Source organism: Rhipicephalus sanguineus, chromosome 8 (genome assembly GCF_013339695.2).
Source record: "Rhipicephalus sanguineus isolate Rsan-2018 chromosome 8, BIME_Rsan_1.4, whole genome shotgun sequence".
Taxonomy (NCBI): domain Eukaryota; kingdom Metazoa; phylum Arthropoda; class Arachnida; order Ixodida; family Ixodidae; genus Rhipicephalus; species Rhipicephalus sanguineus.
Genome location: NC_051183.1, coordinates 14,231,454 through 14,252,215, shown reverse-complemented (window position 1 = coordinate 14,252,215; position 20,762 = coordinate 14,231,454). Strand labels below are relative to the sequence as shown.

Genomic DNA, 20,762 nt, shown 5'->3' with positions numbered 1-20,762 from the left:
ACTCAGACTCATATCGAGACGGGAGTCGGAGTCTGAGTGAGTTCGGGTGAGTAAAGTTTTTGTGAGTCTGAGTCCAAGTGAGTTCAGTTAGGAAAAATTTTGGTGGGTCTGAGTCCGAGTGAGCCCTAAGGGCGAAATATATTGCATGAGTGAGCCTGAGTGAGCTCCACATTTTTTGCCGACCTATGGTCCTGTCTACTCAACTTCAGCATTACTATCAGCCTTATGTCGGCTCACATTTATACTCACGTGTAGTCCCGCATATGTCAACGCGCTACCGTTCATACGTCAGCTCAATATTTATTGATCAGAGGCGTGAGATGAGGAGGGAGAGGGGGAGGAGGTGCCTTGACCTCCCCCCGCAAACTTCTTCATGGGAAGTTTCTGATAAAAATATCTCGTGTGAGTCATCTCTTTCAATAAAACGGTCTCTATTGAACTACAAAGTCAGATAACTCGTATTTGAAGGTACGAGATCAAAAGGTGCTAAGTAGCGCACCGATTATGCGAGATACTGGCGTTAAAGAGCATTGACATTATGGTAGAAAAAGGCTAGCGGACTCATGAGTCGACTCACTCAGACTCACTCAGACTCAGATCGAGCCGTGAGTCTGAGTCTGAGTGAGTTCGAGTGAATTATATTTTGGTGAGTCTGAGTCCGAGTGAGTCCGGTTGAGAAAAATTATAGTGAGTCTGAGTCCGAGTGAGTCCGGATGAGGAAAGGTTTGGTGAGTCTGAGTCCGAGTGAGCTCTAAGGGTAAGATATGTTTCGTGAGTGAGTCTGAGTGAGTGCCACATTTTTTTGCCGACCTCTGGCGCTAACTAATAAATTAACTTTAATTAGCCAACTATTCTGTTCGTGTTGAAATCAGCAAAATATTAACTTTTATGAGGGGGTTTATTAACAAAACCAGAGGCCTGGGTTCAGCGGTGTCGAATACTGTAACGCGCGCTCTCGATCGGCTCTTCGTCTTGGTCTTCTTCCACTCGATGCTGTCTCGCTGTCTCTCTTCCCCACTACACTTGCCCCGGTGTCGAAGAGGAGCCGTCCTGGCGACTCAAGGCGAAGCAAGCACAAGCGGATCATAATAGGGCTTTAGGCGGCTGACGTGGACTGTTTCACGGCCACGACATCGTCTGTCGGTGGGAGGTGTCACTGGTTCGACGACGTAGTTGACCGGTGACGTGCATTGAACGATGCGGTACGGACCGGTGTACTTGGGTGCAAACTTTCGGGAGAGGCCGGGAGACTGGAACGGAATAGAAAGCCACACGAACGAGCCGACGGGGAACGTGTGGGCAGGCTTGTCCTGGTCAAGTCGTTCTTTTTGAATACCTTGTGCGACGGATGTAAATGACCGCGCTAATTGGCGGCACTCTTCGGCACATTGAACGAGTTCAGAGGCCGGGCGGTATTCAGAAGCATCCGGGCGGTATGTAAGGATTGTGTCAAGCATCGAAGAGGGCTCACGTCCGTATAGGAGAAAGAAAGCTGAAAACCCAGTAGTGGCTTGTGTGGCCGTGTTATATGCATACGTCACGAACGGAAGCACTAAGTCCCAGTTGGAATGATCGGATGATATGTACATGGAGAGCATATCACCGAGAGTGCGGTTAAAGCGCTCCGTCAAACCGTTCGTCTGCGGGTGATAGGTCGTAGTGGAGCGATGAATAATATTGCACTCAGTGAGAAGCTCCTGTACGACTTGCGAAAGAAAGACACGCCCTCGATCGCTAAGCAGCTCACGTGGCGCGCCATGGCGAAGGACGAAGCTGCGCAAGATGAACAAGGCAACATCACGAGCTGCAGCGGCTGGCAGAGCGGCGGTTTCGGCATAACGGGTAAGATGGTCAACGGCCACAATAATCCATCGGTTGCCAGCAGGTGTGCAAGGAAGGGGGCCGTAGAGGTCTATGCCAATCCTATCAAACGGGCGAGCTGGACACGGCAAAGGTTGCAATTCGCCAGGCGCATGACAAGTTGTTTTCCGCCGCTGACACTCAGTGCAAGAACGTATGTACTTGCGAACGTATGTGTACATTCCACGCCAGAAGAATCGCTGGCGAAATCGGTCGTAAGTTTTCAAAACGCCAGCGTGGGTGCTTTGTGGGTCTGCGTGGAAGTACGTGCACAGGTCGGAGCGCAAATGGCGAGGTATAACAAGAAGCCACTTTCTACCATCTGGCTGATAGTTGCGGCGATACAACATGGCATCCCGTATCGCATAATGAGGGGCTTGTCGGCGTAATGCACGAGGTAGCCGATGGCATGGTGCCGCCGAAGACGTGGAGAGAACGTCTATGAGCGATGCTATCCAAGGGTCTTTGCGCTGTTCCGAAGGCATGTCAGCGAGATCAATGCTGGCGATAGTAGCCTCGGCAAGTGAAACGGGTGCAACGGAAGGCAGGGGCGAACGAGAAAGTGCGTCGGCGTCGGTATGCTTGCGTCCGGAGCGGTAAATCACGCGAATATCAAATTCCTGTAGACGGAGCGCCCAACGCCCAAGCCGGCCCGAAGGATCCTTCAATGAAGCAAGCCAACAAAGGGAATGATGGTCGGTAACGACATCAAACTGATGGCCGTACACGTACGGGCGAAATTTTTGTAATGCCCAAACAATGGCCAAACATTCCTTTTCGGTAACCGAGTATTTGCACTCTGTCTTTGTGAGGGCGCGACTAGCATACGCAACGACATACTCGGAGAAGCCTGGCTTGCGTTGAGCAAGGACAGCGCCAAGGCCAATGCCACTGGCATCCGTGTGCACTTCGGTTGGAGCAGTAGGGTCGAAGTGGCGTAAAATGGGTGGCGAAGTCAGGAGATGGCGTAATGTTGCGAAAGCATCATCGCATGCTGGCGACCAATCAGAGAGGTGTCCATCACCAGTGAGCAGCTTTGTGAGCGGTGCGATTACAGAAGCGAAGTTCTTCACAAAGCGGCGAAAGTATGAGCAGAGACCGACGAAGCTGCGAAGCGCTTTCACGGTCGTAGGCTTCGGGAACTCAGCAACTGCCCGAAGCTTCTCCGGGTCAGGGAGGACGCCCTCCTTTGAGACAACGTGGCCCAGTATTGTAAGCTTGCGAGCTCCAAAGCGGCACTTCTTGATGTTGAGCTGAAGGCCTGCACGCGTGAGGCAGCTCAAGACTTCTTTGAGACGACGCAGGTGACTGTCGAAATCGGGGGAGAAGACAACGACATCATCCAAGTAACAAAGGCATGTCTTCCATTTTAACCCACGCAAGACGCTATCCACCATCCTTTCGAATGTTGCTGGCGCATTACAAAGGCCGAAGGGCATAACATTGAATTCGTATAGGCCATCGGGTGTCACGAAAGCAGTTTTCGGGCGATCTGATGGTGCCATGGGGACCTGCCAATAGCCGGACCGTAAGTCTAGTGATGAGAAGAATTCAGCGCCTTGCAAGCAGTCCAGGGCGTCATCGATGCGTGGAAAAGGGTACACATCTTTGCGCGTAACTTTGTTTAAACGGCGGTAATCGACGCAGAAGCGAATCGAGCCGTCTTTCTTCTTCACGAGGACAACAGGTGACGACCAGGGACTGCTGGACGGCCGAATGACGCCGCGTTGAAGCATGTCGTCTACTTGGTCGGTGATCACTCGACGCTCAGCAGGAGACACGCGGTAGGGGCGCTGTCGCAGAGGCGCTTGTGAGCCGGTGTTGATGTGATGGACAACGGTGTGTGTTCGACCTAACGACGTCTGCTGGCAATCAAACGAGCCGCGAAACTGGTGCAGAAGTTCGAGGAGTTGCTCTCGGCGTTTTTCTTCAAGGTCGCCATCAATTGAGGGTCCAAACGCATCAATAGTCGGGCGATCGGGCGTACAGGCAGATGGTGTCAGTGCATTAAGGAGCAAATCACTCGCGCCGCCAAGGCCGAAGATGGAAGTATCGTCCAACTCTTGATATGTGCCAATGCATTCTCCGCGGAGTAAGGTTGATGTAGACGGCAAGGGATTGGTGACAAATAAGTTCGTAACGCCGGTGGTTATGTCGAGAATAGCGAAAGGCAACGCGAGGCTCCTGCGACGTTGGAAGGTTTGGGAGGGAGTAAACAAAACTGGAGACTCGGACAGATCGGCACAGGACACGGGAACAAAGGTTGCGCTATTGGGTGGTATGTCGATATCGTCGGCGACAAAGAGCTTGTTCAACGTAGCTTCAGGCGATGAGGAACACAACGCAGAGAAGGCAACTTCGGCACGAGCACAGTCGATAACCGCATGATGACGAGAGAGAAAATCCCAGCCGAGAATCACATCATGCGAACACGCAGGTAGCACAAGAAATTCAACGGTATACAAAACACCTTGGATGAGAACGCGGGCAGTGCAGGCAGCTGATGGCCGAATATGGTGAGCACTGGCGGTACGGAGGGACAATCCCTCTGACGTCGTGGTGACCTTCCGAAGCAATCGGCAAAGTTTTAAATCTATCACTGAAACGGCAGCACCAGTGTCCACAAGCGCAAGGGTACGAAAGCCATCCACAAAAACTTCGATGAGGTTTGCCGGAGAAATGCGAGGACTTGATTCTTTCGACGACGACGCAGTTCGTGCCTCGGGAACTGCGGCATCTAGTTTTCCGTGTCTGAAGGGTAGGGTCGACGGCGCATAGGTGACAAGGAGCGACGTCGGGGCGATGGAGATCGGCGGCTAACTGAGGGAAGGCGGTCGGCTGAAGAAGATTCTTGTGGCCGTGTTGTGCTGCTAAACCGTCGAGGGTCGTGCGAATATCGTGGCAATGTATCTGTGTGGACGAGACGGCGGCGGCGGCAGAAACGTGCCACATGCCCTGCATAGCCGCAAGAATAGCAGATAGGGCGGTTGTCTGTGGTGCGCCACGGGTTAGGACACGTAGCGACGGGTCGGCCGAACGGAACTGGTGATGACTGAACAGGCACCGGCGAGGGAGAATAAGTTGGCTGACGGGGCGCTCTCGCTGCGACGACCTGTGCGTACGTCAAGGGCGCAGCCTCCAGAGGTGGTGAACGAGGGAAAGGCAGAGCGTCAGTTACCTCTTCTTGGATAGCTTGTCGTATAGCTGGGGCCAGATGATGTGTCTGTGCTGGTTCGGGCGTGCTTGATAAAATGGAGAGCTGCCGAGCGACCTCCTCACGCACAAACTGTTTTATCTGAGCCAACATGGAATTCTGGTCTCCGACAGTCAAACCTGCGATCGAGTCACGATGTTCCAGAAAGCGTCGTGTCTGGGCGCGTTGCTTGCGCAACTCGTCGAAGCTCTGGCACAAACTGACCAGTTCAGCTACGGTTTGTGGGTCCTTGGCTAACAACATCTGGAATGCGTCATCGGCTATTCCCTTGAGAATCTGCTTGATCTTGTCTGCTTCGAGCATCGATGGGTTCACACGCTTGCACAAGTCGACAACGTCCTCAATGTAGCTGGTGAAGTTCTCTCCTGGCTGTTGAGCGCGCTCACGAAGTCGCTGTTCCGCGCGGAGCTTTCGTACAGCGGGGCGGTCGAAGACTTCTGAAAAGGCCGTCTTGAACGAAGCCCAGCTGGTAATATCAGCTTCGTGATTCCGCAACCAGAGACTAGCGACGCCGGCCAAGTAAAAGCTAACATAAGTCAGCTTAGCCGCATCGTTCCACTTGTTCGCTGCGCTCACCTTGTGGTATGTAGCCAACCACTCCTCAACGTCTTGGTCGTCAGTGCCGCTGAAGATCGGCGGGTGACGCAGTGGCAACACGCCGGGACATGCAGTGGCTGGAATCTGGGAGGTACCTTGGTTGGTGGATTCTTCCGGCATTGCTGACACTGGAGGTAAGGTGCGGCTTCGGAGATCCAGCTTCGAAGGGTACCCAGCGACTCCACCAAATTATAAGGGGGTTTATTAACAAAACCAGAGGCCTGGGTTCAGCGGTGTCGAACACTGTAACGCGCGCTCTCGATCGGCTCTTCGTCTTGGTCTTCTTCCACTCGATGCTGTCTCGCTGTCTCTCTTCCCCACTACACTTTATGTTGCCTGTCGCCTTAAATTACCCTTGAATCAAGCATTTATTTTTTCGCTAAAATCTGCCTGGTTGTTTTTATTTTCGACAAAAAAAAAGCCGGCAGATCCCACGCATTGTGGGAATCGATGTAATGCGAAGCAGCCAGCAAAGAGCTGCATACATCGTCTTGTATGTCATTGAGGAAAATGCGTGTCATGGTTTTCATGTTAACTCCTATTATTTATGTTCGTCACACAGTAACATCGCGCAATACGAACTTCGGGGTCGATCAAGCTAGAGAAACGGCCGCCAGCGCCCCATGAGCGTGGCACGTAAGTCATGCTGTACATGACATACGTGTCATAACTTTCATGTTAACTCGTATTATTTATGTTCCTCACACGGTCACGTCAAAAAATACCAATTTTGGTGTATATCAAGCTAGCGAAACGGCCGCCAGCGCGCCACGATCGTGACACGTAAGTCATGCTGTACATGACATGCGTGTCATGATTTTCATGTTAACTCGTGTTATTTTATGTTCGATACACAGTCACGTCACGCAACTAGACGAGCCGACGAACGCAGCCTAGCGAAGGAAAGAGCGAAACGAGAAAGCGCGTGCAACTCCGCCAGCGTTCGCTGCAGTCTCGTGCACAACTGCAAAGCCACAGCTAAATTTCGACCTCTGGGTGGTTTAGGGGCCCTTTAATGTGGCTTGTTGGGCGAGTTGCTTCAGCATCTTAGTAGACTTTAGCGCAAAAAACAGGGACAAAGAAAGCACCACACGAACACAGCGCAAACTATCAACAGTGGTTTATTGAAAAATACACACATATAGATACTCGTGCAAAGATTCACGTGGTCGAAAACTAAACAGGAACAAACAAGATTTGATTTAGCGGCTGGTGCTCAAGAAACCCAATTCGGTGGCATGCAACATGATCAAGGGCCTCGCTACGCATGTCTCGCCAGATGTGTTAATGAAAGACGCTTCTTCAATTGCTCGCGCAACTTTCTCTTTTAATCTTTAAAGCACCCTCGCATTCGACAGCAAGGGCGCGCAGCCGCACTCCCTACAATGTAATGACAGGTTCGAAAGGTGGTTCACTCAATGAAGCCACGTCGGCCTAACGGTGCCGACGTGGACGCGGCCCGCCTCGGTCTGAAAAGACCGGGCTTCAGGACTCTTAATAAAGTTTTGTGAATGAATGAAACACCGGCCCGTCTGCCCGACGGTGCACTTCCCACATAAGAGTATATGCTACTCCACTCCCCGGCCGCATTGAACAAATTTTTCGCGGTGCTTGGTATCACACCCGTGATGCCGCTTGCTCTGCCCCAACAACTTCTTATCCACAGCCACGAAAATCCGGCCAAGCTTGTCCTCGGCCGAAAAAACCACACCGCAACCGAACCTAGTGCCCTCCTTTTTCAACCGATGGGATACTCCGTGATGGTACGGGATGCTTACAAAAGGTGCCACGTCTTTAACTTGATTTATACCCCTCGCTTCCATCTTCACCTTTTGCAAAATTATTTCGCCTAGGACGGCTAAATGGTGCTCAGGGAACCATGAGTGCTCGAGCCTCTCAATCTGTGTCGCAAAACTTTCGTTCAAGCGATGAGCGCAAGCCTTCTTGAACGACTCCTTCAGGTAGGACATCGCTACACCATCCTTCACAATTTTTGAGACACCCGAACGGAAATGGATAATAGGCTTGACGCTGCGGGGGGCATACATCCAGCCTACATGGCTTCCACCAAACATTAAACATAGATCTAAGAACTGTATACACCCGCTTTTGGGAACCTCACAAGTAAACTTCAACCCGGACCTCATTTCCTTGAACAGTTTTAAAACAGCTGCGCTGTGCGCACACACCGACAATCTTCAACAAAAGCCATGTAATCGTCCAAGTACCTGAAAGTTTTCACCACAACGCATTCCAAAGCACTCGCTAAGCCATGGGCAATCGCGCTCACAAAAATCTGACTTAAATCTGGTGCGACACTCGACACTGTGCAAATGCGCGACCTCTGAGTATATACGCACCCCTTGCAACCATTAACAGCTGACAGTAAATATACGAAAAGCAGTTCGAGGAAGGCACATGCCGAAACCCCACACCTTTGCTGAAACTCTTGTTCGTCATTCGTGTGAAGAATAAAAGAGAATGTTGGGGGAGGAATTGAAGAAGTGTTTTTCATAACACATCTGGCGAGACATGCGTATACCCTCTATCGTGGTGCAGGCCACCGAATTAGATTTCTTGAGCGCCAACCACTAAATCAAATCTTGTTTGTTCCTGTTTAGATGCTGATTATGTGAATCATTGTACGGGTATATATGTGTGCGTTTTTTCATAAAACTCAGTTGATAGTTGGCGCTGTGTTCATGTGGTCTTTTCTTTGTCCCTATTTTTTGCGCTAAAGTCTGCTAAGAAACGCTTGAGCAGCGGCGCGCGAGCGAGCGTCTATTTAATATTTGGCTTGTTTCGCGCGCTTTTGATTTTTCTCGGAAAAAAACACCTATGCATATTTCAGCATGCTCGATTCTGGGGTTATTTCAGGCGAGGTACAACATAAACTTAATACTGTACTGATTCGAGCAATAATAAAATAATGGCAAATTCAAGTTAACTAATTAATTAGCTCTTACCCACGAAAAAAAAATACAGGTTGTAAGTACACACTACTACCACTCATATACAACAGGTAGAACTTCCCTAGTGCGCATGCCTTTTTTTTTAAAATATTGGTCCAAATTAGCTGGGACAGCCGGTACATATATACATACCATGACATGAAGTATATACATGACGGTAACGGCAAAAGCCAGCCGAGAATGGCCATATAATTGCTGGTGCAATACAAAAATTACACCATCTCCCGCTAAAGGGGACCATGAGGCGATGCGAAGCCGGAGCACTTGCACGATCGCGTTCCGTTGGCGTTCGTTGGGCATGCTACCGACCTCGCGTCGTGGAACGCGAAGAGGGACGCTACGCGCGTCGTATCTTCCATCTAGCCTGGCCGTTAATTCTCACAGGGCGAGCGGGGAACGCGGCCTACAGGCGGGCGAGAGGGGGGCAGCGTAGGAGAGGAGAGAGAAGGGGAGGGGACGCGCATGCGCTCGAGCTCATCGCGGCGTTGAGCAGGAGAGAATTTCGGCATGTCTAGCCCGCGTTTCAGAGGAAGAGTGGAAAGGGGGAGGGGAGAGGGAAAGTGGAGAGGAGAAAGGGAGAGGGAAAGTGGAGAGGGGAAGGGGAGAGGGAAAGTGGAGAGGGGGAGGGGAGAGGGAAAGTGGAGAGGAGGTGTGGAGAGGGGAGGGGAGAGGAGGTGTGTGGAGAGGGTACGCATGCGCAGTAAGGGTGGTCAGAACGCACACCACCACCACCACCACCACCACCACCACCACCGGATTGAGCTCCGCCTTAAGATACTTCGCATCTAAAAATGACAGCCATCTCGCCCTGCAGACGTGAATGTCGAGCGAAGCTGTATCATACACCACACATGCTGATGGGGGGGAAGGGAGGGGGTATTATTGCTTTAAAGTAATGGTAGTGAAAATCGCTTTATGGTCGCTGTGGTAGACCGTCATTGGTTCTACGACCATTTTCCGCAAGACGAATTTTTTCCATTCGTCGCGCACTGTATTCACGCTGTTCTTCTGTTTTCTATAATTTCCGTGGTCTACCCATGGCAGTCTTAGAATGAACTGAATGAGTTGCTATACTCGCGGACAACTTTTCTTGGCAATGAAGGGAAAGCTACGGGGGCGGAGCGTCTGCACATGTACTGCCACGCGTAGTAGTCCGGTTGGGCGCGCGTCTCGTAACGCCGTGGAAAGTGATGACTAGCGTTGCATTTCGACGCAAACGCTGCTTAGCCTCTAAGGTACGGGTAAAAGGCGCGACTTTTTCACGTACTCAAAAACGCAAGGTGACAACGTATAAAGTAAAAGAAATACATATATCTCGCTTGTGAGTGCTGCGTTCCGTCTCAAAAAGCTACATGTAGAAAATGAAGGAGTATTTTTAATATCTCACGCAGAAAATATGGACGCAATTGTGGGTCTACATTCATTAGCGGTAGGATACGTGCATTGTGGCTCTGTAGCCTTCGCTTCATTGCCAAGAAAAGTTGTCCGCGAGTATAGACGAGTCTCCATTTAATGTATGAACGCGGAAAACACACGCGGGGAGAAGTAAGGGCCGTTTAACGTCATGCAGTGCAAAGCAGCTGCAACCTAATCTTTAACACGAACGCATGGGAGGGTGTTCCCATTGCTTGCAGTCGCTTTATCATCCATCGTGTGGCTTTGATGCTTGCTTTTAGGCTTTCGCTATTGAAACGAGCACTGCAGCTCTATGATATATGCCTGATTGCAAAAAAAGATATGCCGTTTGTCTTCATTTGTTAAAGGGCCCCTAAAACACCCAGAGGTCTTAATTTAATTGTGGCGCTGCAGCTGTGCGTGAGTCTACAGCGAACGCTAGCGGAGTTAACACGCGTTCGCTCGTTTCGCTCTTTCCTTCGCTACGCTGCGTTCGTCGGCTCGTCTGTCCACCTCTCCGAATGCCCTTCCTCAGCGTGCTAGGGGAAAACGCAAGGAGCGCGCGCATCTGCTAGCAGAGGAACACGTGAGCGTCTGTGGTGAATAGTGGGATTTGCCCAATTTCTGGGGCACATACGGGCTATAGGAGTTTTCTACTGACGCCACGAAATGTTCAGACCAACGATAGATACTGCTTCGCTGTGAAAGGCAGCCAATGGCAGCGCAGACTGGCTGCAACAAGGGAATTTAAAGTTTGCCAGATGAGATAAACTTGTAAGTTGCAAATGCGCAGTAAATGTCATCACGTATCATTCAATTTTACTTATAGACTAAAGAGGATTCTAACAAATGTAAAATGCAATGCTGCTATTGGCATGATAACATCAGAACTTGCTGGCCAACTCCAATGCTGGAACGCATGCCTTGTTTAAAAGGAAAGGTGAGTATCTACACCTTCAATACAGTGTTTGCTATTTTTAGAGGAGAGCATAGCGGGAGCTTAAAAAAAAACCTAATAATGATATACACACTATTCCTGCAGTTGCTGTCTTCCGTTTCGCTCATTTCTTAAAGAGTTGGTATTGGGGTAGCCCTATGAATAAACACAATATCTGAAAAGCGTATGGTACAAGCTCGAAAGAACACAGAGACCTTTATACAATAAATACAATTTCAGATACACTGACATGAACTGTCATCAGTACGTTTGAAGGACAATCAACCTTCAGCGAAATTGAATGTGAAGTATGACACAGTGATCAGAGCCGTGCACAGCGCGGCTACGCATTAGTATTTCAGTCAGTTGGTACTAATGACTTGGATACTACGGACATGAAGAATCTCTTTCGAATCACCATAGTTTGATTATGAAGGTACTAACTCAGTCATGTGAAACGATCACCATCACGTTGCGTTTGTTATTATAAAAGACAACTTTCATATGCCGAATTTCAGGAACGCATAATACATGTACAGTGTAGCATGACATGTTGGCGCTACCCTTTGGAATCTCGTTTCACCTAGCGTCGCTGAAAACCAACCACTTCCGCTTTCGTTCTCTCTGACCAGATCATTCAGCAGTTCACAATTTCTTGCCCTCCATCCTATTCAATTTCTGTAATATTCGATACATCTCGGTGGGTAGTAATGTAGCCACCTGTAGCAATCATGTCACTTCTCATATAAAACAAATGTTTGAATAATTCCAACACAGTCTACAAAATAAATTATGAACCTTTTCTATGAACTTCTATCGCATGTTAATATGTATTTTCTGCAATTTCCGAGCAGTTATAGCGGTAGTTGCAGATTGCAAGGTCATGGCTTCAATCAACGACCAAGCATTCCATAGTGTATAGTGGAATGCAAGCGCGCTATAGCAAAAGTCATGCAAAATGCTTCAATTTTGATGTGTGATCGTGGTTTTTTTTACACGTCGGATAATGTTTTGAAGAGTCCTGCGCGTTTATTTTAGTTTCTTTTTTCATTTACAGACTTGCAAGAGAGGAGTCTGCGGAACACACGAGTGGTGATATTCGTAATGTTAACTTTTTGGGAAGTAGTGTATTTCGCTCCTTCTCTTTGGAAAAAAAAGACAGCCATAACAAGAGTTATGTGTGCAATAAAAGACATACCTCAGAGATTGCTTCATATGGCTTCGTCAACGCTACTTCTTGAGTATTGTCTATCGCGTGTATATTGTTTGCAATAATGCTTAGTGGGGGGTATCGTGATCTGTAATACAGATGCACGTAAATAAGACAGAACTTCCCGGAAGATGAAGGCTTGAAGTGATGAGAAATCTTTGAACAAACAATGTCACTGGAGACAACGTTTCGACAAGTGGACTTGTCTTCGTTGTTGCCGTGGCGAAGTCAAGTCGACTAGTAGAAAGGTTGGCTCCAGAGACATTCTCTGTTGTGGGATCTGAAGAGATCGCCCCCTCGCGGAACGAATGCGTCGGAACGGAACGGAAACCAAAAACGAAAAACAAAAAAAAAAGATTTTCTTGACCGGAACGAAAACGTAACCGAAACGTTGTCTATTATTCGTTCCGAAGTGAAACCGAAATATTTTGATTGTTTTACGGTTCACGGGAAAACTTGGCGGTCCGGAACAACCGAAGTCATGCAATGTGTCAACATCATTGCATATCTCAAGGTGCGGTATTAGCGCGAACCTCAGACAGAAATTCCAAAGGGATAATGGTCTTTACACTTGTATCAAGCACGATATATCACCTGATTATATAAAATGCTAAGGAAACTTCCTTGTGAGAATACAGTATCGTTTTATCGTCAGGGTGCCAGTTAAACGGTCACTTAACGTGAGCATTTTTAACATAAAAGTGTTTTATGCAAAGGCCCCCCAAACTTTCATGACGTATTTCCGTCACGAAAATATGTCAGCAAAATGAACGCGCTCAGATGGCAAAAAAAGATGCTAGAAGAAAAGTTTCCTTGATAGGAGCTGATGCCATGACCTCCCGTTACGCGAAGATGGCTGTCGGGCGCTGAACCGATTGCGCCACCGTCGAACACGTGAACGAGGCTACACGAAATAGCTTTTTCCTCTCACACATTCCTCTCACAGTGCTCTTGGTTCGCGGAGTGGTGTGGCGGTCTGGAAGCGGTAGAGCTACGTAATGCGTGGCCTCCGCTATTTTCTTCGCCAACGCGCCGTTACGACCGTCTCATTCGGCGCGTTACGAATAGACGAAATGCGATTTTGTGAACGCTTTAACACACCGCGAGGTGGCGGCTTTAGCCCAAGCCTTTCTCATAGCATCCATCCATACGGGAAGACTTGAAAAACATAAAAGTACGATATAGCCTGATGAATGACGGGCATAAGCTTGACTGTTTCGACAATGTTCGTGAAGTCGAGCTGGCTGGATTGTTTTTATCGTCCATGCTTGCCTGGCTGTCGCACCGCGTTCCCCGTTCGCCCTGTCAGAGATCACCGCCAGACAAGGGCGGAGACACGATGTGCGTCACGTTTCTCTTTGCATTTCTAGCGCGATTGCGGTACGGTGGCTAGAGGGAGAGGTGTCGGCATCGGCGGCGCTGCGCTGGCGCCCCATTGCTGACACCTCCTCCTCTAGCCACAATTGCCCCGGTGTAATCTTTAAGCAATGCTGCAATGCTGTTAGCTCTCCAGCATTGCTGTTTAACAGCAATGCTGTTTAGCTCTCCAAAGATCTATTTACCCTGTAAGGAGAGCAGTCTCCTTTCATGGTAAGCAGGCTGCTCAAATGGTCATTTGATTTACGCAAGCCACACTTATATGCAGGAGCATTTCCTGCTGCCATGTTGGAATCAACTCCACGCCGACATGAGGAGCGCATTTGTCCAGTACGGTAACAGCCGTAGCAATGAACCACTGATGGCCAGTAGGGACAGAAATGCAGTAAGCAGCCACAGTAAATAATGCGCTCGGTGGCAGTTGGAGGACCCATCAGAGTGACGAGACACGTACGACATTTGCCCGTGTAACTCGTACTAACCACTTGGTGCGAGGCACAAGTTAGACACTACTCGTATACCAACTTCTCTCAGCTTTCACCAATATCCACGCCGGTGACAAGACAGCAGCGAAGGTCGGTACCCAACATCAGTTAGGCTTGCACGGGTACTGTTGTTTCTTCAGACGTGGCCATAGCCTGCAGCGTACGTAGTCGATCCATATCCTGGAGGGAGCACACCCAGACCGATAGAGTGCTCGTAGATTTCTGAATGGCAAACCCTTGACAGTTACTTGTCTTTAGGCAGGAATTCAATTCATGTTGAAATGCACTGTTTGAGAACGATGCAACATCGAATCAAGCTAGGGGCTTCACGGCCACTTTGTAGACAGGCCCCGAAGTACGAAACGCAGAGAGCCCGTCGTGAGTAGCAACACAACTCCGTTTAGACGCCGGAGCGGCCACCGACGCAGCAGATGCGGGAGACGAAGCGTCTATTCGGCGCTTTCCAAAGCCAGGTGCACTCGTTTCTGTATGCACCGGTGTAAAGTGTCCATATCGGCAGTCGTTGAATCAGAAGAGCCCTGCGTTTTGGTCAGTACTCATGCTGCGTCACAGTTCATTGCCATTGATGTTGCGCACAAGTGAAGAATCACTGCTGGACGCCAGACGAACGCACCTTGTTGAGCTTGGGTCCATCCGCCGCTGCTGCCAGAGGTTAGGCCTAAGACTCCCACCAATCCCACCTCGTAGTCTTCGCTGAGCCGGGGCTACCCCGAGGGCATTCTCTCGGATTGCTGACCACTCTACGAGGTGTCAGGAGTTGCATTGATGCCACACAATGCACAGTCAAGATGACAAGAATGTAATCACAAAAACGGTTCGAAAAACCGCACCGTGAAACACTGGCTCCCAGTCGCGAACGTGCAGGTTGCCAGACCAGGACATTCTTAATAAATGTACTTTTGACGTGTGACTGTGCTACAAGAGACAACACTGCTTGAAAAGTCTTGAAGGAATTGCTATCCAAAGATGAATTATAGCGCTTAAGAGGTATTCTTACCATAATTGACCGAAATATTCCATGCCCTTCGTCGGGCTCTGTTTCAAGAACATTCAATATACCGGGTGTCCCAGCTATCTTTAGCCAACTGTTAAAAAATTCGGCAGACCCCCCCGCCTTGTGGGAATCGGTTTCATGCGAAGCAGCCGGCCAGTGATTGTCTAAGCTGCATTTTTTAGGGGCGAAGCTCCTCTTAGTATAACCTTGACATGTCTCCGTTGTCCGGCGTAACCACATTTGCAAACTGCCCACTCCTGCGTCTTTGCAAACACCCCACTACGACCCATCACCGATCCTTTGCAAACTGCCCACTACTTCGTCTTTGCAAACATCCCACAACGATCTATCGCCGATCCATTACTTCACCGACCATAAAGCCGTTATAATAAAGGGGGAACGGAAGCCACCTTTGCAAACTGCCACTACTTCGTCTTTGCAAACATCCCACAATGATCTATTACTGATCCATTACTTCACCGACCATAAGGCCGTTATAATGAAGGGGGAACGGAAGCCACCTTTGCAAACTGCCCACTACTTCGTCTTTGCAAACATCCCACAACGATCTATCACCGATCCATTACTTCACCGACCATAAAGCCGTTATAATAAAGGGGGAACGGAAGCCACCTTTGCAAACTGCCACTACTTCGTCTTTGCAAACATCCCACAATGATCTATTACTGATCCATTACTTCACCGACCATAAGGCCGTTATAATGAAGGGGGAACGGAAGCCCCTTTGCAAACTGCCCACTACTTCGTCTTTGCAAACATCCTACAACGATCTATCACCGATCCATTACTTCACCGACCATAAAGCCGTTATAATAAAGGGGGAACGGAAGCCACCTTTGCAAACTGCCACTACTTCGTCTTTGCAAACATCCCACAATGATCTATTACTGATCCATTACTTCACCGACCATAAGGCCGTTATAATGAAGGGGGAACGGAAGCCACCTTTGCAAACTGCCCACTACTTCGTCTTTGCAAACATCCCACAACGATCTATCACCAATCCATTACTTCACCGACCATAAAGCCGTTATAATAAAGGGGGAACGGAAGCCACCTTTGCAAACTGCCCACTACTTCGTCTTTGCAAACATCCCACAACGATCTATCACCAATCCATTACTTCACCGACCATAAAGCCGTTATAATAAAGGGGGAACGGAAGCCACCTTTGCAAACTGCCACTACTTCGTCTTTGCAAACATCCCACAACGATCTATCACCAATCCATTACTTCACCGACCATAAAGCCGTTATAATAAAGGGGGAACGGAAGCCACCTTTGCAAACTGCCCACTACTTCGTCTTTGCAAACATCCCACAACGATCTATCACCAATCCATTACTTCACCGACCATAAAGCCGTTATAATAAAGGGGGAACGGAAGCCACCTTTGCAAACTGCCCACTACTTCGTCTTTGCAAACATCCCACAACGATCTATCACCAATCCATTACTTCACCGACCATAAAGCCGTTATAATAAAGGGGGAACGGAAGCCACCTTTGCAAACTGCCACTACTTCGTCTTTGCAAACATCCCACAATGATCTATTACTGATCCATTACTTCACCGACCATAAAGCCGCTATAACGAAGGGGGAACGGAAGCCACCTTTGCAAACTGCCCACTACAACCCATCACCGATCCATCACTTCACCGACCATAAAGCCGTTATAATGAAGGCGGAACGGAAGCCACGTCTAGCTACCACTTACGATTAATAAAATTTCTTGTATAAATATATACAGTGTTTGTCACATCTTTGATGATGCACTGGGCTATCGCTTTGATTACTGCTGGGCGAAACCACTGAAGATTTCACGGTATAACCATGATTGCTTCAGGAGCTTCGCCCAAGCTCTTCATCATTCACCCGTGGATATGCTGTGATTTTTTTTTTGCTTTGAGCTAAACGCTAGGAGGTGGATCGACGTGCTTTTGTAAGTGTATTAGTTGTGTGCACGTCGTGGGCTTAGCAAGAATGTCAAATATACTGGCGTTTAAAGAGTAACTTATGGTCTGACGTAACGTCAGAACTCACGTTAAAGCACAGACGTCAGTACTATCGAATTGATGTCCACTTTACGGTGCGATGATGTGAATATCATACGCAACTTTTGTTAGCATTTTCCTCCGATGCCGAGCAACGCTTGAATATAGCTTGCTGAATCCTAGTAATAAGAATGTAATGCTTATTAGGCTGATATAAAAGTGGAGTCAGCACTGCAGCCACAGCTGACGTTAACCAGTCATGACACCTGTATGATGGGAGTTAATATTTATTGCTTTGTTATAAAATCAGATAGCCAGCACTGCAACCACTATTGGTTGCACTGACATTACGCCTGTACAGGGTCTTTTTCCTAAGCAGCTTTGAGACCTGGCGTGGCTCTGTGGTACAATACTGGACTGCCACGCAGAATGCTTGGGTTCGATTCCTGCTCGGATCCTGATTTTTATTTGCATTCGTCGGGTGAACCCTGACGACTTCGGTTTTTCTTAACGCTCTCCTATTTAAATTACCAATGCCTGTTCTCGCCGTTCCTGGGTAGATATAAATTTTCAATCACCTGTGGCGCATACCCGCATACAGCGGCCCGTAGTATACGGATATGTGCCACACGTGTCTGGAGGAAAGGGTTTGACGACGTATGCGACGGTATTTTCAAGTTATTCATGTCATGACCAGACAGTCATATTCGTCGAACCCTCTTACTCTCCTAGAACAAGTTTGGTCTGCACCAAGTTAAGGAGGCAGTCACGAGAGCATCCGGACGTAAGCGGCTAGATAGATAGATAGATACGTAGATAGAAACGCTCAAAGTGCCTTAGGTTCGCTAAGAAATGCTTCGCATTTAAAAGTACAATATTTGAGGCAGGTGACTGAAACCAGTTGCAAATTGCTGAGAGCCGCCTCGCGCACTACAGACAATTTTTTGTTTTGTATTTAACTAATTTGTTATTACTTTAGGCAATAAATGCGGCTTTCAAACTGCCAGAGCGTCTTCAGAAACCCCAATTGCATTATATGCAATAAAGAAAGTCTCACGTATATAATTTTTTCCAAGCTGCAGAGAAAGCCCGCGAAATACATAAAGAACGACGTGAATAGCGCATTCGCGCGCAGCGAAAATGCTGCCTTCAGCCGTGGTTTGAGCAAACGAAATTAGCTGTGGTCGTGACTTACCGTCTCTGTTGCTGCGGTAGGCCGATAAGTTAACAGTGGTTTCTTTGCCCGCGCTCGCTGCAACTTGCACCGTCACGCGCACCAACTGGCTGACGCGAGTCAATAAACCACCGCCCACTTATTGGCCTACCGCTGCAGCGGAGCCGGCGAGTCCCGGCCACAGATGATTTCGTTGACTCAAACTACGGCTGAGGGCAGCATTTTCGCTGCGCGGGAATGGGCTAGTCACGTGGTCCTTTTTGTATTTCGCGGGCTTTCTTTGCAGATTGGAAAAAAATGGTATACGTGAGACTTTCTCTATCGCAAGTAATGCAATCGGCGTTTCTGAAGACGTTCTCGAACTTTGCAAGTCGCATTTCTTGCCTAAAGTCAATATTTACCAATTTAGTTAAATAATCAAAATTAACAATCTAGTTAATTACCAAACAAAAAATTGTCTGTAGTGCGCAAGGTGACTGTCAGTAATTTGCAACTGATTTCACTTGCCTGCTTCTAATATTATATTTTTTAACCCTTGGCTAAAGATAGCTGGGATACCCGGTATATCCATGAATAGTGATGTAGCCACACATTACGGTCCGTCTGTCGTTATGTAGATATTTTTTAAAAAATCGGAACACAGTCAGCGCAATATTTCTTATTAGCTAGGACGTTGTGGTGACAGAAAACATCTGCAAATGCCGAAAAGCTGTGATGGCAGTTGCTCAACGCAGGGTCGTGGTTGAAATTAACGACCAAGCCTACCATAGCGTTAGCTGAGTGCAAACACGCAAACGTACCAGTCATATGCATTCGTTTTATAAACATAATAACTGCTTATTTTGCACAGCGCATGATGTTTTGAAAGGAGTGCTCACAAGAATTTTAAATATTTTAGAATTGTTGCTTTCAATAAGAACACAGCTGTCGATAATCCTAAAAAATATTATTGTAGTGCCTGGGGATGCACCGTATATATTCTTAATAGTGCTACCTCAAAGAAAACACTTTTGGTTACGATATCCAGGGGCCGGCTTCTCAGTGGCGTGTCATCGCTGTGTGACGTCACAGGGAGACAGTAATTCGCAACGTACTAGCGGCACGTCTGCCATCTGCTCACGGTTCACGTCAGCAACGATGAGTGAATTGGCTCCATCGAGCCCGACAGTGATTTCTGCGACTTAGGCTACATGCAGGACGCAGAGCACTGGAAGGGCTGGCTTCCAGTGCTCCGCGACTGAAACTTTAAAATCAAAGTAAAATATTTTATACCTGTTGTCTGACTCCGGTGTGTGGGGAGTGTAAACACAGCATACCAATGAAACCAAAAATATCCCTTTAGCGATGTCTCAGAATCGTGTCAGTACAACTTTAAAAGTCCCGTTCGTATATTTTCTCATTTTCCAAACTTGCAAGAGAGAAGTCTTCGGAAGGCATGAATGATGAAATTCTAAATATGAGTGGTCGTCAGGAAGTAGAACATTTCGCTCCTTCTCGTCAGAAAAACAACAACCATAATAAGGCTTTTGCGTAGAATAAAACATATGCCCCTGATTATTGCTTCATATTTCATCATCAGCGCTACTTCTTCGTTATCGTCTATTCCATGCATTATGAGTATGTGGCGACAAACTGCGCACAAACCGGCGCAGCCTCCGCCTCGTCACTATCTAGCCCGGCGTGACACGGCTGCATGCTACACCACGCCTCCGATAAGGGACAGCGCCACCGCAGCGTCACCGGAGGATTACGTCACCGACGGTGGCTATAAAACCGAGCTGTCTAGCTCGGAAGTGCCCCTTCCTTCCTTCCTTCCTTCCTTCCTTCCTTCCTTCCTTCCCTCCTTCGCTACCCGACTTAGCGCAGCGTCGGTATGCTCGCCTCGCTGCTGCTACTACGCTAATAAACAGCCGTTATGTTTTATGTTGGGATGCGTCCTTCCATCGACACGGCATCCCACAAGTACTACGACGTTTATTCCGTGCTTGTTAAGTACTACGATGTGTGGGACGGTACAGTTTTTGTTAACAAGGAGCACACAAGAACACATTGGAAAATTCATGTATCATCACTTCCAGTTATTATGCCTATGTTTAAGAAAGAGATTCCACGTCAACTTTCGCCATTGTCGCTTTGCCAGGTCCCTTTCGTGTTGAAGCCCAACTTTTAGGAGAACTTGTTGATTATTTCAAGCCGATTGATTTCAGCGAATTCTATTATCTCTGATATGCTATTCCTACGCTCTAATCGCGGTAATGTTTATAGCGTTGGGTTTTTTTGATGTTTCAGAGTAAAATTCCTAACCACACGTTTGTATATATGTAAAATTCTCGTAATTGTCATAATTAGCTTGTTTCTCGTTATTTTTACAACCTAAAAACTGACAATAAAGAAGATAAGTAACGCCGAAGAATATAAGTCATATAAGCAATCTAATATAAATAACATCGGTCGTCAGTCTAATATTACTTTTACATTGTTATTCCAAATCAAACATTACAACGTGATG

The 20,762-nt window shown here is 48.0% G+C and overlaps 2 protein-coding genes across 2 annotated transcripts in view; both read left to right on the top strand.

The window, feature by feature from the left end:
* The window catches only part of LOC119401423 (venom metalloproteinase antarease-like TtrivMP_A), a 41,266-nt gene extending 29,085 nt beyond the window's left edge, over positions 1–12,181 (top strand). Inside the window, exons 13-14 of the mRNA XM_037668212.1 lie at positions 10,868–10,978; positions 12,033–12,181. Coding sequence (XP_037524140.1) covers positions 10,868–10,978; positions 12,033–12,071 — 150 coding nt within the window. The 3' untranslated portion in view covers positions 12,072–12,181. The remainder of the gene's footprint in view (positions 1–10,867; positions 10,979–12,032) is intronic.
* Positions 1–20,762, top strand: part of LOC119401424 (venom metalloproteinase antarease-like TtrivMP_A) — a 179,457-nt gene that overhangs the window by 99,928 nt on the left and 58,767 nt on the right. The gene's annotated exons all lie outside the window — the stretch shown is intronic.